The sequence below is a fragment of the Ochotona curzoniae genome, unplaced genomic scaffold, assembly GCF_017591425.1.
Source record: "Ochotona curzoniae isolate NIBS_2020 unplaced genomic scaffold, NIBS_Ocur_1.0 contig_1274, whole genome shotgun sequence".
Lineage (NCBI taxonomy): Eukaryota > Metazoa > Chordata > Mammalia > Lagomorpha > Ochotonidae > Ochotona > Ochotona curzoniae.
Genome location: NW_024465023.1, coordinates 21,714,538 through 21,728,043, shown reverse-complemented (window position 1 = coordinate 21,728,043; position 13,506 = coordinate 21,714,538). Strand labels below are relative to the sequence as shown.

At 34.3% G+C, this 13,506-nt stretch overlaps 1 protein-coding gene across 1 annotated transcript in view; it reads left to right on the top strand.

The window, feature by feature from the left end:
• Positions 1–4,905, top strand: part of IL1RAPL1 (interleukin 1 receptor accessory protein like 1) — a 1,237,397-nt gene extending 1,232,492 nt beyond the window's left edge. The window contains exons 10-11 of the mRNA XM_041000130.1: positions 2,358–2,528; positions 3,311–4,905. Of these exons, the coding sequence (XP_040856064.1) occupies positions 2,358–2,528; positions 3,311–4,029 (890 nt within the window). The 3' untranslated portion in view covers positions 4,030–4,905. The remainder of the gene's footprint in view (positions 1–2,357; positions 2,529–3,310) is intronic.
• Positions 4,906–13,506: the final 8,601 nt, after the last annotated feature.

The following is a 13,506-nucleotide window of genomic DNA, read 5'->3' as shown; positions in this document are numbered from 1 at the left end:
ATTTCTTAACAGGGTTTAGTATTTTGCTGTTGTCGAGTTCCAAGAGGTTTTTTGTATACTAAACTCTCTTATGAGTTCAATGGTCTTTTTGTTAAGTTTTTGGTTCCCCTATGTATATAAACATACAACCTGTGAAAAGAGATAATCTGACTTCCTCATTTCCAATTGAATTTTTTAATTTCTTTTACTTGCCTGGTGGCTCTGGTGCTAGAACTTCCAATATTATGTTATCACTTCAAAACAATAGAAAGAGAGGCAGTCCTCCCAAATTCCTTCTATAAAACCAGCATCACCTTAATACCCAAACCAGAAAAAGACACAACAGTAAAAGAGAACTATAGACCAATATCCCTGATAAACACCAATGCAAAACTCCTCAACAAAATACTAGCCAACAAGTTCCAATAATGTATCAGACAATTCACTCAAACCAGACAGCATTTATCCCTGGCATGCAAGGATGGTATAACATACACAAGTCAATAAATGTGATATGCCACATTAACAAAATAAAGAATAAAAATCACAGGCTCATCTCAATAGATGCAGAGAAAATATCTAGTAAAATCCAATATCAATCAAAGCAGTACACAAAAAGCCTAACGCCAACATCCTGAATGGAGAAAAGCTGGAAACTTTCCCACTATGATCCAAAACCAGGAATATACTTTTTGACTATAGGGACAAAATAAAACTCACTTCCTGAGATTCAAATCACATAGTTGTGTTAATTCTAGCAGTCCGAAGATCATGAACTATCTAGAAATCATTCTATGGTTGTAACTTTTCAGGAAAAATATTTATTGGGTATAATAAGAAGCTAATAACTGCATTGCAGGGTCGGTATAAAAGAACAAATTCCTGTCTTTTGCAACAAAATGTATGCAAGAAGACCATTATGAAATAAGTGAAATAAGCCAGCTCCAAAAAGACAATGTTTTCAGTAAAATGTAGCAGTTAATATAGAATACAAAAAAGACATAAGAATGAAAATGACATCCTATGATTTCATTATTTTTTAGCCCTTGTCTATACACCCGTAGAACAATGGACTTTCTACTCTTTATTTGTTGAGTGGTTAGTGGTGCATTAAGCTTATGATCATAAAATTACGTTACTGCAAAAATTAAAGGGAAAAGGGAATGTAGGAGCGTGAGTTGAGAGAGGGAAGGAATCATGGTTAACATTTTAGAACTGCATTAAATACATGAAGTCTGTTCTTTATATACTAATAAAATTGTTATAGATGTATTATTTGAAAGGCAGAGTTAAGGGGCAGGGGGAACTTTCCATTGCTTATTCATTACCTATAATTACTGCAAAACCAGGGCTGAGCCAGGCAGAAGACAGGGCATCTGGACCTCCCTTGTGGGTGTCAGAGGCTCAAACTCTTGGGCCATCCTCTGCAGCTTTCCCATTTGTATGAAAAGGGTCAGCCTGGTCATGAACTGGTGTCCATATGTGATGCTGGCATCACAGGTAGCAACTGAAGTGCTATACCACAACATTGGCCCAGCATATTGATAGTATTTAGAGCTGAGGTGAGCTAAGAATCCTAGTATCATATTCTAAAATGGAAATGAAGAAATGACAGGTTATTTGGAGGATAAATGATTCCTTATTCTTAGGGAAAAAATAAGGAATTTGGAATGCTGTGTTACAAAATTCAGAGATCACATGACATTAGTCCTCAAACAAATGAAGAGTTCTTTTGTTAAAAAAAGAGGAATGGTATCAGATTTTAATGTTTCCTTCATTGTATAAAATGAATGTAAACTATCAAAACAATATCTTTTCTATAAACATTCAGTAAATTAATATTCTCAGTCCCTATATACAAGAACTGGCTTTCAGTAAGCATTTAATTATTCCAAGTTTACTTTTGTGTTCTCTCCAACAAAAAATCATCATAACATACACAGTCTCAAAATCATTCTTCCACAGTCTAGCCCAGTGTAGTTTTCTCTTTTCTTTCCAACAGAGTGAAATGGCCAAAGGTTCAACTAAGCAATAGAGTAAGAGCACACTATGATCTAAATATGTGACTTTATTAAGTAGTTAAGGTTCCCTAGGATCTTAACATGAAAAGCATGGAAATTAGCATTACATCACTTTTTTCAATGATATTTCTCCTAGTCTTTACAAAAGACAATAATAACAAAGTCCATTTATACTTCCAAAATTACTCTGAGATGTTTATCATTATTGAATTCTTTATGAAAATTAGTAAGGACCTGTTTTGTTGTTTCCCAGAAATGGCACATTTGGAGATGTTTATGGGGGGGTGGAAATGAATGCTTTCCTTTCCTACTGCTTACTTTGCAGAGCAGTGACTTCAATTTTTTTGTTTTTGACAGACAATAAAGATTATGATGCATATTTATCATACACCAAAGTGGATCCTGACCAGTGGAATCAAGAGACTGGGGAAGAAGAACGATTTGCCCTTGAAATCTTACCTGATATGCTTGAAAAACATTATGGATATAAGTTGTTTATACCAGATAGAGATTTAATACCAACTGGAAGTAAGTTAATGTTTTCATTTGAGAGTATAAATATTTGTGTGAAGGTCTGTGTAGTTATCATATTTTTGCAGATTTTTAAATCTTACTTTTTTACAAGTTATTTATGCTTATTTCTCAAGAAAGAAATGTCTTTGTGTGCTCAAATTTAATTTGGAGGACAGACATTTGGCACAGTGATTAAGACACCATGAGGAATGCCAATATCGCCTATCAGAGTACTTGGGCTTGCATCCTGGCTCTGCTCCCAATTCCTGTTTCTTACTAATGCAGACCCTGGGAGACAGCAGGTGATGCTTCAAGTACTTGGGTACCTGCTGTCCATGTGGGAGACCAAAAGTAAATTTTAGCCTCCTGGATTCAGCCTGGCCCAACCCTGGATGCATGGATATTTAGGGAATAAACTAACAGATGGGAGATTTCTGTCTGTCACTGTCTGTGTTTCTCAGCATTTCAAATGCAATGAAATACATAGTTAAGTAATTTTTAAAAGAAGTATAATTTTTGTTAGAGAAAGGAAGATATTTCAATTATCCTACAAAATATTGTCAGTTTGTGAGCCTTCGTAATTAATGAACCTAATAAGAGCTTTATCCCTTTGGAAAATATTTCTAACATTAGAAGAAACAAAGCCCCTAATATTCCAAGTGGCCACTGGGTAATTTTGCCTTCTCAAGGTTTTATACAGCAAAACACAATTCAATGTATGGAAGAGAATTGACTGAGGCTTTTTTGAAGAAATGTCTGATTCAATATTTGGGATCTACCTTGTTTCTCTTTTGTAGCATACATTGAAGATGTGGCAAGATGTGTAGATCAAAGCAAACGGTTGATTATTGTCATGACTCCAAATTATGTAGTTAGAAGGGGCTGGAGCATTTTTGAACTGGAGACAAGACTTCGAAACATGCTTGTGACTGGAGAAATTAAAGTGATACTAATCGAATGCAGTGAACTACGAGGAATTATGAACTACCAGGAGGTAGAGGCCCTCAAGCACACCATCAAGCTCCTGACGGTTATTAAATGGCATGGACCAAAATGCAACAAGTTGAACTCTAAGTTCTGGAAACGTTTACAATATGAAATGCCTTTTAAAAGGATAGAACCCATCACACATGAGCAAGCTTTAGATGTCAGTGAGCAGGGCCCTTTTGGGGAGCTGCAGACTGTCTCAGCCATTTCCATGGCCGCAGCCACCTCCACAGCTCTAGCCACTGCCCACCCAGATCTCCGTTCTACCTTTCACAACACGTACCATTCACAAATGCGTCAGAAACACTACTACCGAAGCTATGAGTACGACGTACCTCCTACCGGCACCCTGCCTCTTACCTCCATAGGAAATCAGCATACCTACTGTAACATCCCTATGACACTCATCAACGGGCAGCGGCCTCAGACAAAATCAAGCAGGGAGCAGAATCCAGATGAGGCCCACACAAACAGTGCCATCCTGCCGCTGTTGCCACGGGAGACCAGTATATCCAGTGTGATTTGGTGACAGAAAACCAAGGGCCATCCCTTCCCCGGGAGCTTGAATGGAATCTGCAGTCCAGTGCCTGGAACTAACTCCTCGACTGCTGCTGTTAAAAACATGCATTACAATCTCTAGAACACGAGGAAAAACAGGGTCTTGTACATATGTTTTTTGGAATTTCTTTGTAGCATCAGTGTCTTCCTGTTTTACCATGTCTCTTTCCATTACATTTTTTGACTTTGTTTTATATGTCATTGGAATTTGTAAATTTACATTTTTTTTTAAAGAGACTGAGGTATAGATAGAAAACCCTTTTTTGCTTCATTAGTTTAGTTTTAGAATGGGTTTTAATTTCCTTTTTTAAAAATTTTATTTTGCTGTTAACATTTCCTTGGGGTGCTTGGACAAATCTTTCTGATGGGACAAGGAGCACCGGATCCTCACTCGGGTTCTGCCTAGGATCAGCTGGGCCCCATCGGCCTTCAGAGCGCAGTGCGACACACGACAGCATTGCCACTTGGGAGAAAAAAATTAAAAAGAGAGAAGAACACTTGTGCATAGGAGGGCCCCGCCAGTCAGAGCCCTGAATCTCTTCCTTGTCCCACCTCATTCCCCACTTCTACCCTTCTAATGGCGGCATGATATGTAAACTGTAGAGGGGTGGGGGTGGGCCTAACTGTCTTAACATAGTCAATTCACTGCTCTTCAGAATACACTCTAGACCCAAAGGTGTGCTAGTCACTCACTTGACAGTGACCACTACAGAGTGTTGAGAAGATCAAGGGCATGAAATTGGGGAAAGAGTGTTATTTCCGTTTTTTTTAATTAGTTGATGTATCCTTATATATATAAATATATATATATAAATATATATAAAACAAAAGAAAACAAAAAAAAACACAAAAAGCAAAAAACAAACAAAAAAAAAAAAACAACAAAAAAATGAAGCCCTATATTTGATCACTTCCTGGAAAGGCATGAATGTGTTTGTGGCTATTTTTGTTTAATATTCTATTTCCTCTTTTCACTCTATATTTTTTCTACAAATGAGATTATGTGCAAATGCCAGGCAGGTTAACTCAAAAAGGTGAATCAACGCAAGGCAAAATGAAATTTGCATTGGAGGCTTCGGAACCAAAGGGAAGGACAGGATGTGTCATCAAATGTTTTGTCACCTTGTATTATATGAATTGTTATTTTCTAAAGAGTCAGAGAAGATCTGTGAAACTATTGTGAGGTCCTGTTGTGTTTAAATGTTTATTCACTTGTATTTAATTTTCAAGGCTACTTTCAGAATTGGTTTCAGTTTGTGAACATGAGCAACACATTAATATCAAGGTATTTAAGAACTCAGGAAGTCAAATATACAGAGATCAGTATTTTGAAAATAAACATCATTTACACTGCATAGTTTTCAAGTTAGATCAGAAGGTGAACTAATTTTCTTGCATAAAAAGTTCATTTTAAATATATAATCAATCTTTTAGAAACAGAAAGCTGATGCTCCCAGGAAATTCATCCTTTAGCATTTAGCTTTACGTTTGAAATCAGACATAAGCAGTTAATTCATATTCATAGTAAGGTGATACCATCACAGAGGAAACTGCAGAGAGCAAAGTTGCTAAAAGGAAATATTACCTATGTAGCTTTTAGTTTTTTAAAAAATTAATGTGATAATAAAAAAACACTAAGAGTAGAACTTAAAACATTACATCGGAGATTCAATGTAGAACTTCCATCCCAGTCATCGTCTGTGGGCTTGTGTAGTGACCATTGTATGTTTGGTTTATTCCTATCACTCTATAATGAGAAACAATCTACAGCTTTGATCACAGTACTAATGTTTGAGCTTGCCACCAAAAAGAAAAAAAAAAGAAGTAGAAAGAAAGGAAGGAAGAAAGAAAAGAAAAGAAGAGAAAAGAAAAGAAAAGAAAGCAACCTATAAACTGCAGTAGAGTTCCTGGGGGAGGATTGAACTGCAAATGTGTGAGGGATGAGTATAAGCATTTGGTAAGAATGCGAAGGTGGCAGTGTCTGTGCTGCAAGGGTACAGGAGCCTTGGGATTGCACTGATCTTTATTTGTTTAAAAAATGGTATTTTCCTGACAACTCGACTGGGTCCTTCTCTACAATCTGTCTATATTTCTCTGCTCCCCTTGAATCTATGTCATATTTCCACAAACCAGAACTGAAGCTGCAAGGACATATAAAAATTTAAGGTCAGCTTTGCACACTGTATTATTTTCAGAATCCGAGAAGGCCATTGTTTACTTTGTGCTATGGACACCTGTCAGGGACTGGTGGCAATGAACCTCATTGGACTGGATTCCAAACTCCCCAGTGCTCAGAAAACTGTAAATGTGGCAATGGCCTGGTTTATTTCTTTGTGCCTTTTTATTTTTTTTTTCACATGCACGATGGAAGTGTGGAATAAATGTAGAGGAAATAATCAGACCACAGTCATGTTTTAGGCATCCATAGGTGTTAATTTAGCTGCATTGGGAGTACATTTTTTGTTCTATTTTTAGTGTAGATTTAAGCACTTTGAATAGCATGATTCAGGGATTGATGGGTAATATTTGATATTCTGACAGCTTAAGAAAAATTTTTCCTCTAATGCTTTGTCATATTTTTAAAAATGAAATAAATGCAGAAGAAGCTACTTATGGCTTTAGAAACATTCTTCCCAAATATTCCTCTATCAGCTCCATGTGAGAACAAATGAACAAATGAAGGAAACTGTCATGTGTTCACGTGCTCTATGTTTAACAAAAGTTCTGTTAGAAATTACAATAAAAAGAGAAAAAAATGTAATTCCCCCAGTGCCTAGGTTTCATCCTTCTCTTACTGTGGTGGGGCTATCGGGGATAAAAATATTCTAGTCATAAAAACACAATCAGATACATGAATATGTTAGCCAAGCTAGGGGAGAGAATGGACATCCAGACTTGTGTATGTGTGATGTTTGTTACAGTGTGTTTTTCATCAATCACAGCTTGGACTCTGAATGACATACTATAGATGTAAAAGTCCATCTGGTTCTTTAGTGTAACCTTAACTTGCTACTTATGAGCAACCTACCCTTTATTCTGGTGCTTAAATATTTGATCATTTAATTTATATCCCATTCCTCAGAACTCCAATGGGCAGAAAAGACATTTATTTGTATCTTGGGTAGCCTGCTGATTTACATTTAGCCCAAATCAATGAAGCAAATCAAGACATAATCAGTTAAGTGATCTGAGCCTTCTATATTTCTACAGCTAACCACCTGATTGTTCAGTAAACCATTTTGTGATTACTTTCTTCATAGTATATGTATTTGAACTGTATTGACTTAATCTTATATAGGTACAGATTTCTTCCATATTTCATTATTATTTAGCAGCTTATAATAAGAGCAGATATTAACTGAGAGCCCATCCCTAAACTCTTAAGTTTTGTTCATCCTAATACAGTAATTAACTTCTTAGATACCATTTATGTAAACCGAGATCACCATTTCTAGGAGTGTATTTGTGAAGTATTTTCTGATTCAGGTATCACATCCTAGTTCTCCTTTATCACAGGGGTATTTTTTTAATCTCATACTTAATTGTCTTATTAGTTTAGGTTTATGTCATTAGCCCCAGAACAAAGCTTACTGAAATTCAAAGAATAGCATCAGCATTGTATAAGTTTAGTAACTGAATGGAACTAAGAGGATACACAGATATAGAAGAAAATTCCCTCACTATCTCTGATCTGAAATCATTTGGCCATTTTAATTTACTAAGGACACTGGATTAACAGAGGTAAAATATTATTATATGGGCTATAACCCCACTTTCAGATGCACATTTCCTGTTACAAAAGAATTTTTCTAATAATATATGCAGTTATGACAGAGATGATAAGACAACCTGACTCACTGGAAGAAGGTTGTCAGTGGATGCAGAGGCTATCCCTTGACTATAAAAGCATCTTCCACACATATTTTACTTTTACACAAAGACAGTAACCAATATTCAAACTTAAATTATTCATAACAACAGACTTTAAATTTGGTTTCAGGCATAATAGATTTATAAAACAATGAAAAGGGAAATGAATCTTCAAAATTCCAGACATTGTTTATGTGTGTTAAACTGTCCTCTTGGGTGATAATTTTAAGATATCAATCAACTTAAAAAGTATTGAAGTTTGGATTTAGAGTATATTCTCAAAAACTAATTCCTGGTTAAACTCGTATATCTTGCATGCACTATTGTATGTATTATTCCTTACCTTCCTTCATGAAAAATTAGGGGTTGGCAAATGTTCTAATGAATGGAATTCCTCTTCTGAAATGGCTTGACTTTGTGGGAGACCTAGTAAACAGAAAAGAAAACCTTGTATGAAACAATCATTTATGCCTAGATAAGGAAAACATTGGGGATATTGTGATAGCTCACCCATTTCTCCTTCCACTCAAAATACAGTTTGGGAGAATGTGAAACCATATAATTTATCAATGGTACCTTATTTTATTAACCTCTTGTTTGTTCTGTGTTTACTCAAGTATCTAACAACAAACCAAGACTTCACCCAGTAAAGAGAAAACAGGCATTTGACACGATTTTCCAAGAGGACCCAGTTTTATATTCCAAAGATTGAAAGTTAATTTGATTTCCAGCATTTGATTTGCCAGTTTTATCACTTATGCTATGATTTTGGAACAATACGGAGTATTTTGACAATAAAGTAAGGTGATGTTTATTTCGAGTTTTACTTATAATTGATACCAAAATGACTATTCATGGTCTGTTAATACATTGAAGTACTTACTGTCACAAGAAACTATAAGAACAAACCAAATCTGAATCAGGTTAGAGTAAGCTGCTGCTACTGAAGATGGTTTGTTAATCTGAATATTATGTGCCTTATCATCTTCAAACTTCAGTAACATTAAAAGAAAATGCCAGATTTACAAGGAAGAACTTAGTTCCAAATTTTCATTTAGTATAATGTCTTCCTTGCAGGCTCAGGCCATAAAAAAATTTATCTTTGTTTACAAACATACAAGGTATGTATTTTATATATCACAAATACGATATATATCTAAATTCTGAATACTCATTTGTAAAATCTCTTGCAAACAGCCTCTGGGTCCACTGACACATTTCTGAACTCTTCATTAAAATAAGCAAAGTAGTTCCTATTGTGTTTTCTACCATTCACTGCTTTCATTGATGTATCCTGCAGGGTCCATAAGTCTGAAAAGCATTCTTTTTCTAACAAAGATAATCACTCTAAAAAAATAACTTCACTACACTGTATTCCCTCTACTACTAAATGAATTGAATCTTAAAAACTGCACATGAACTTGAGAGTATTACATGTAATATTGTTGTGTAAATTTCAATCTTCACATCCAGATATGTTTAAGTTTCAAAGGGCATGCTGTGTCATTTAAAAAAAAAAAGACTTACTGTGAAATGACATTATTACATAGTGCATGAATATGTGGCAAAGTAATTTGGATCTATCTTTACTAGTAAATAAGAGATTAAATTTGGGGAGATCAGATGTGAGTGTTTTAGGTTAATTTTCAACTGAAACGACATCTTAATGTTAGGATACATGGGCAGTTGTCCGTATTTCTTGCAGTCTATGCTCCTGTTAAATAGAATCTTTAGTGTATTCTTTCCACCAGAGTAGTAGAGGTATGTTCATATAATCTGCTACTGAACTGCAAAACCTTTTATGTTTTCAGAGTTCAAGGGAACCCAAATAGGAAAGTGGATTTAGTCATTTTCCTCTACTGGTGTTCAAGTCATATTTTAAACTCAGACACTCTCAGATCTGTTCAACGGTCAGTAAAAAGTGCATTTTGCGTAGTGTTTCCCTTTAGTTTTGCCTACCCTTTTTGATTTTGTAAAATCTAGAACGTATGTAACTCATGCGTAGGTGATGGAGGCGTTCCTTTTTTTTCTTAGAATACTTACAACTATATATTTTGTTTTGCTTTGACTAGCAATAGGAAAATAGACAAATATAAGTGTAAAATGAGAAATTTTAAAACTCAAATTATAATTTGTGTTTTATAGTCGTTTCATAAGTCTGTTGCTCTCTATGAGTATGCTCTCTATATATCCTGTAAAAATAAATTTATATGTTACATAGAAATTCAAGAAATTAAATTATTTATTAAGCTACAAGTGTTTCTTCTGGTTTCTACCTGATCATAGATAAAAATAAATTAATGATGTGTTGTTGGAATATATGTAAGTATGTTTGTTAATTTGATAACACTTGTTCTTTTCCTTCCCTCTCTGTTTATGTATTGTATAAACATTTCTTCTGCCTAAATTCCTGTGGTGTTTGTGAAAAAAGTGTCTGAAAAATATCCAATTGAAAGGAAAGGAAAGCAAATACAAAAGAAAAGGAGAAGGAAAAGGAAAAGGATACCTTTGCTAAAAAATCAAGCCTACTTACAACCCTTATTTTCTTCACTACTGGGTTATGGAGAAGGTTAGCTCACTAGCTCAATCACTTGAAAGTCATTATCACATAAATTTATTTTTCAAGGTTAAATTTCATTTTTATCTACTTCATAAACTACTTTGCAGAATGGAAAGGGTAATAACCTATCAGTTCTTTGCTTTCTACTTTCCTTACTTGTTGCTCTTGAAGGTACTACTGACATAACAACCTTAAAATAAATTCCCCTGAAGTAATATTTAAAGACACCAAGATACTTCATCATCTTTTCTGCTCCACTTTCATTTACTCATGGTGCACAGCCATTCCTAAAAGGAAGTATTTTTGGCCTTACTTATCATTTTAGCTTGAAGATAAATAACCTTATTGTTTATTTATTTAACGGGGATGACAGAAGTGGTAAGTCTTCTCAACAAAACAAAGTGAATAACCATAACCTTCTTAGAATAAATGGGCTATTTAGGTAGAATTTGTATTTAGGAGGCTAGCCTTTTAAAGAAACACTTATCAAAGTTGAAACAGAAATAAATCATTAAAAACACTGAAAGTAATAGATTTTTAAAAAACATCAGGTTATTTCATGTTGGACTCCTAAGCAAAAAACATATTTAATATTTCTACCTCAGTATTTAAATGTGAGAAAATAACCTATATTGAAAAAGCAAAATGACATAGGATCATGACTCAATATATAACTTTCACAATATACTTTAGATTGTGAATCATAGAAAATAATCCATTATTCAAAATATCAGGAGATAACTCTACAGTTGTAACGTTTGGGATTATTTGCACCCTTCAGACATACCAAGTCTCAGGATTTTTCAGTTAAACTCATACTATGGATAGGTGGCTTAAACACTGATACTAATGGAACAACTTATTTCTAAAAGATTTTGCGTTAATATCAGATACATATTTACTGGCAAAATAGAAAAAAAGAATGAAGCAAATATTCAGAGAATTATGTTGGTGCCCCATTTCTTACACTATGTGATTTCATAGCCTCTAAATTTCTTAAATAAGCCATCAATTTAAATCAGTGCTGAGTGCCCAGCAATACTAGTATAACATTCCATGCAGAATCTTGATGTGTGTGTAGGAGGAAAGATAAGGATCATAAGGACAGAAAATATAATGATTTGACAAAACTTTAGCCAATTGTTTGGGGATAAAAATTCGGTATTTGTAGCCCCAGTGATATGTCAATTGATTTTAGCTGGTATACAGAGGGAGTTTTTTCATTCACACTGTTAAGTATGAGATTTAAACTTTTTCATGATTTTAAAAACCTTAACTAGTACATCAAATCCCAAACAACATTTATTGTTAATAGCTTTGCTTAAATAGTAGCATGATATACATACTCATAACTTAAAACTTAGGTAAATTATAGTCTATGAAAGATAACAGAGTAAAAATTACCAAAACTGAATAACTGGCTTATGAAAAAAAAGCCTGCTACGGCAGTCAATTTTCCAATCTCTGCAAAATATATACTAACAAAAGGTGAAAACTTAAGAAAAAAAAACAGCAAGTAGCAGAAAAACATGTCAAAAGAGTACATAAATAAACAGAACAGTAACATTTCGAAGATCCATAACTGCTTTGAAATAAGCAAACATCCTGCTTTTCCTATTGTTCTAAGAATTATTTAGCAATTATGTACCTGAAAGCAAATCTGTGATCTAAAAGCAAATCTCTTTTAGGTAATCTAAGGCTGAAAAAGAACTATTATTGATCATTTTTTCCCTAAATAAAATGGGAAGGGAAGTTGATTACTAAATATCATAATGTAATACTTTTGGCTTGCTTGTTTCTGTGACATAAGGATTTAGGGAAAAGGGAAGTTCTTTCGCAGCATCCTTCTCAGGGGTCTGTTACTGATAGTCCTAATTCCTGTGTGTCCTTAGAATCACTTGGGAAGGCTGTAAATGTCCAAAAGTCTCAGAAATTCTAACTGGCTGGAGTTTTTCCCTAATGTTAGAACTTTTCTAATAAGCTCTCCATGTGCTTCTATAGGACAAAGCAAGTCAGTCTGTAATTGTAGACTTCAAGAGAATTACCTGGAAACAGTCTTGAAAGTGGAAATTTGTATGGAACTCAACTAAACCTGGAGTATACGCCAACATTCATTTATTTAACAAGCTCCCAAGGTGATTCTAATGAAGATTTACAGATTCCTTTTTAAGAAACATAGGTGTAGGATTTGTTATTTCTATGATTGCCACTAATGTCATTCTTTGATGTGGAAAATTAATGGTAGAAGATAAATATCATTATAAACTGGGTCTTCATTAAACCAGGAATTCTTCCGAAATTGTTACATCAAGAGTCACACTGAAAAATTTGCAATTAAAAAAAACCTGCAGAAAATTATACTTTATCTATGATTATTTCAAGAAGAAAAAGAATTAACCAAGAAAGTTCAGTCCAGGGTTGCCGTGGAGCAAATATGTTTCAAAAACCGAATTACACCATTTAGGAGAAAAAATAAGCTAATTAACAGCTAAGTGTCAATTAAAACCGCATCTTCCTTCTAAGGGGCAGAAGGTCTGTTTCAAGTTATTTTTATTTGTTAAAAGAAAATAGCACACAGATTCTGAGGACACTGGGTGTGGAAATACATAAATATCTAATTAAATTATATGGACTGAATACCAATTATTTTCCTAAAATAATCAATTCATCAAAAGATTAATAAGGGATGCTTTTTTAGCATAGGAATCACTTGCATTATTTGTGAAAAGACAGATTCCATTCAAATTCTCTCAAACAATTGAACTCTAAGAAATTGCTGGAACCTGGTAATTTGGGGATGCTATACTGGTGAGTGACACAAAGTACAAGACTATATTAATAGTGCCAATAAGTGTAATTCCATGCGATCTGATCAGTTAAGTGCATCATAATGAATTATCTCAGTAAAATAACAACCTACCTACCATGAGAAAATAATTGAGATCTCTATTTCACCCATCGATTACTTATTCTGACAATGTAGTTGCGGCTTCATATTTGTCTCACTGGGTTAATTCT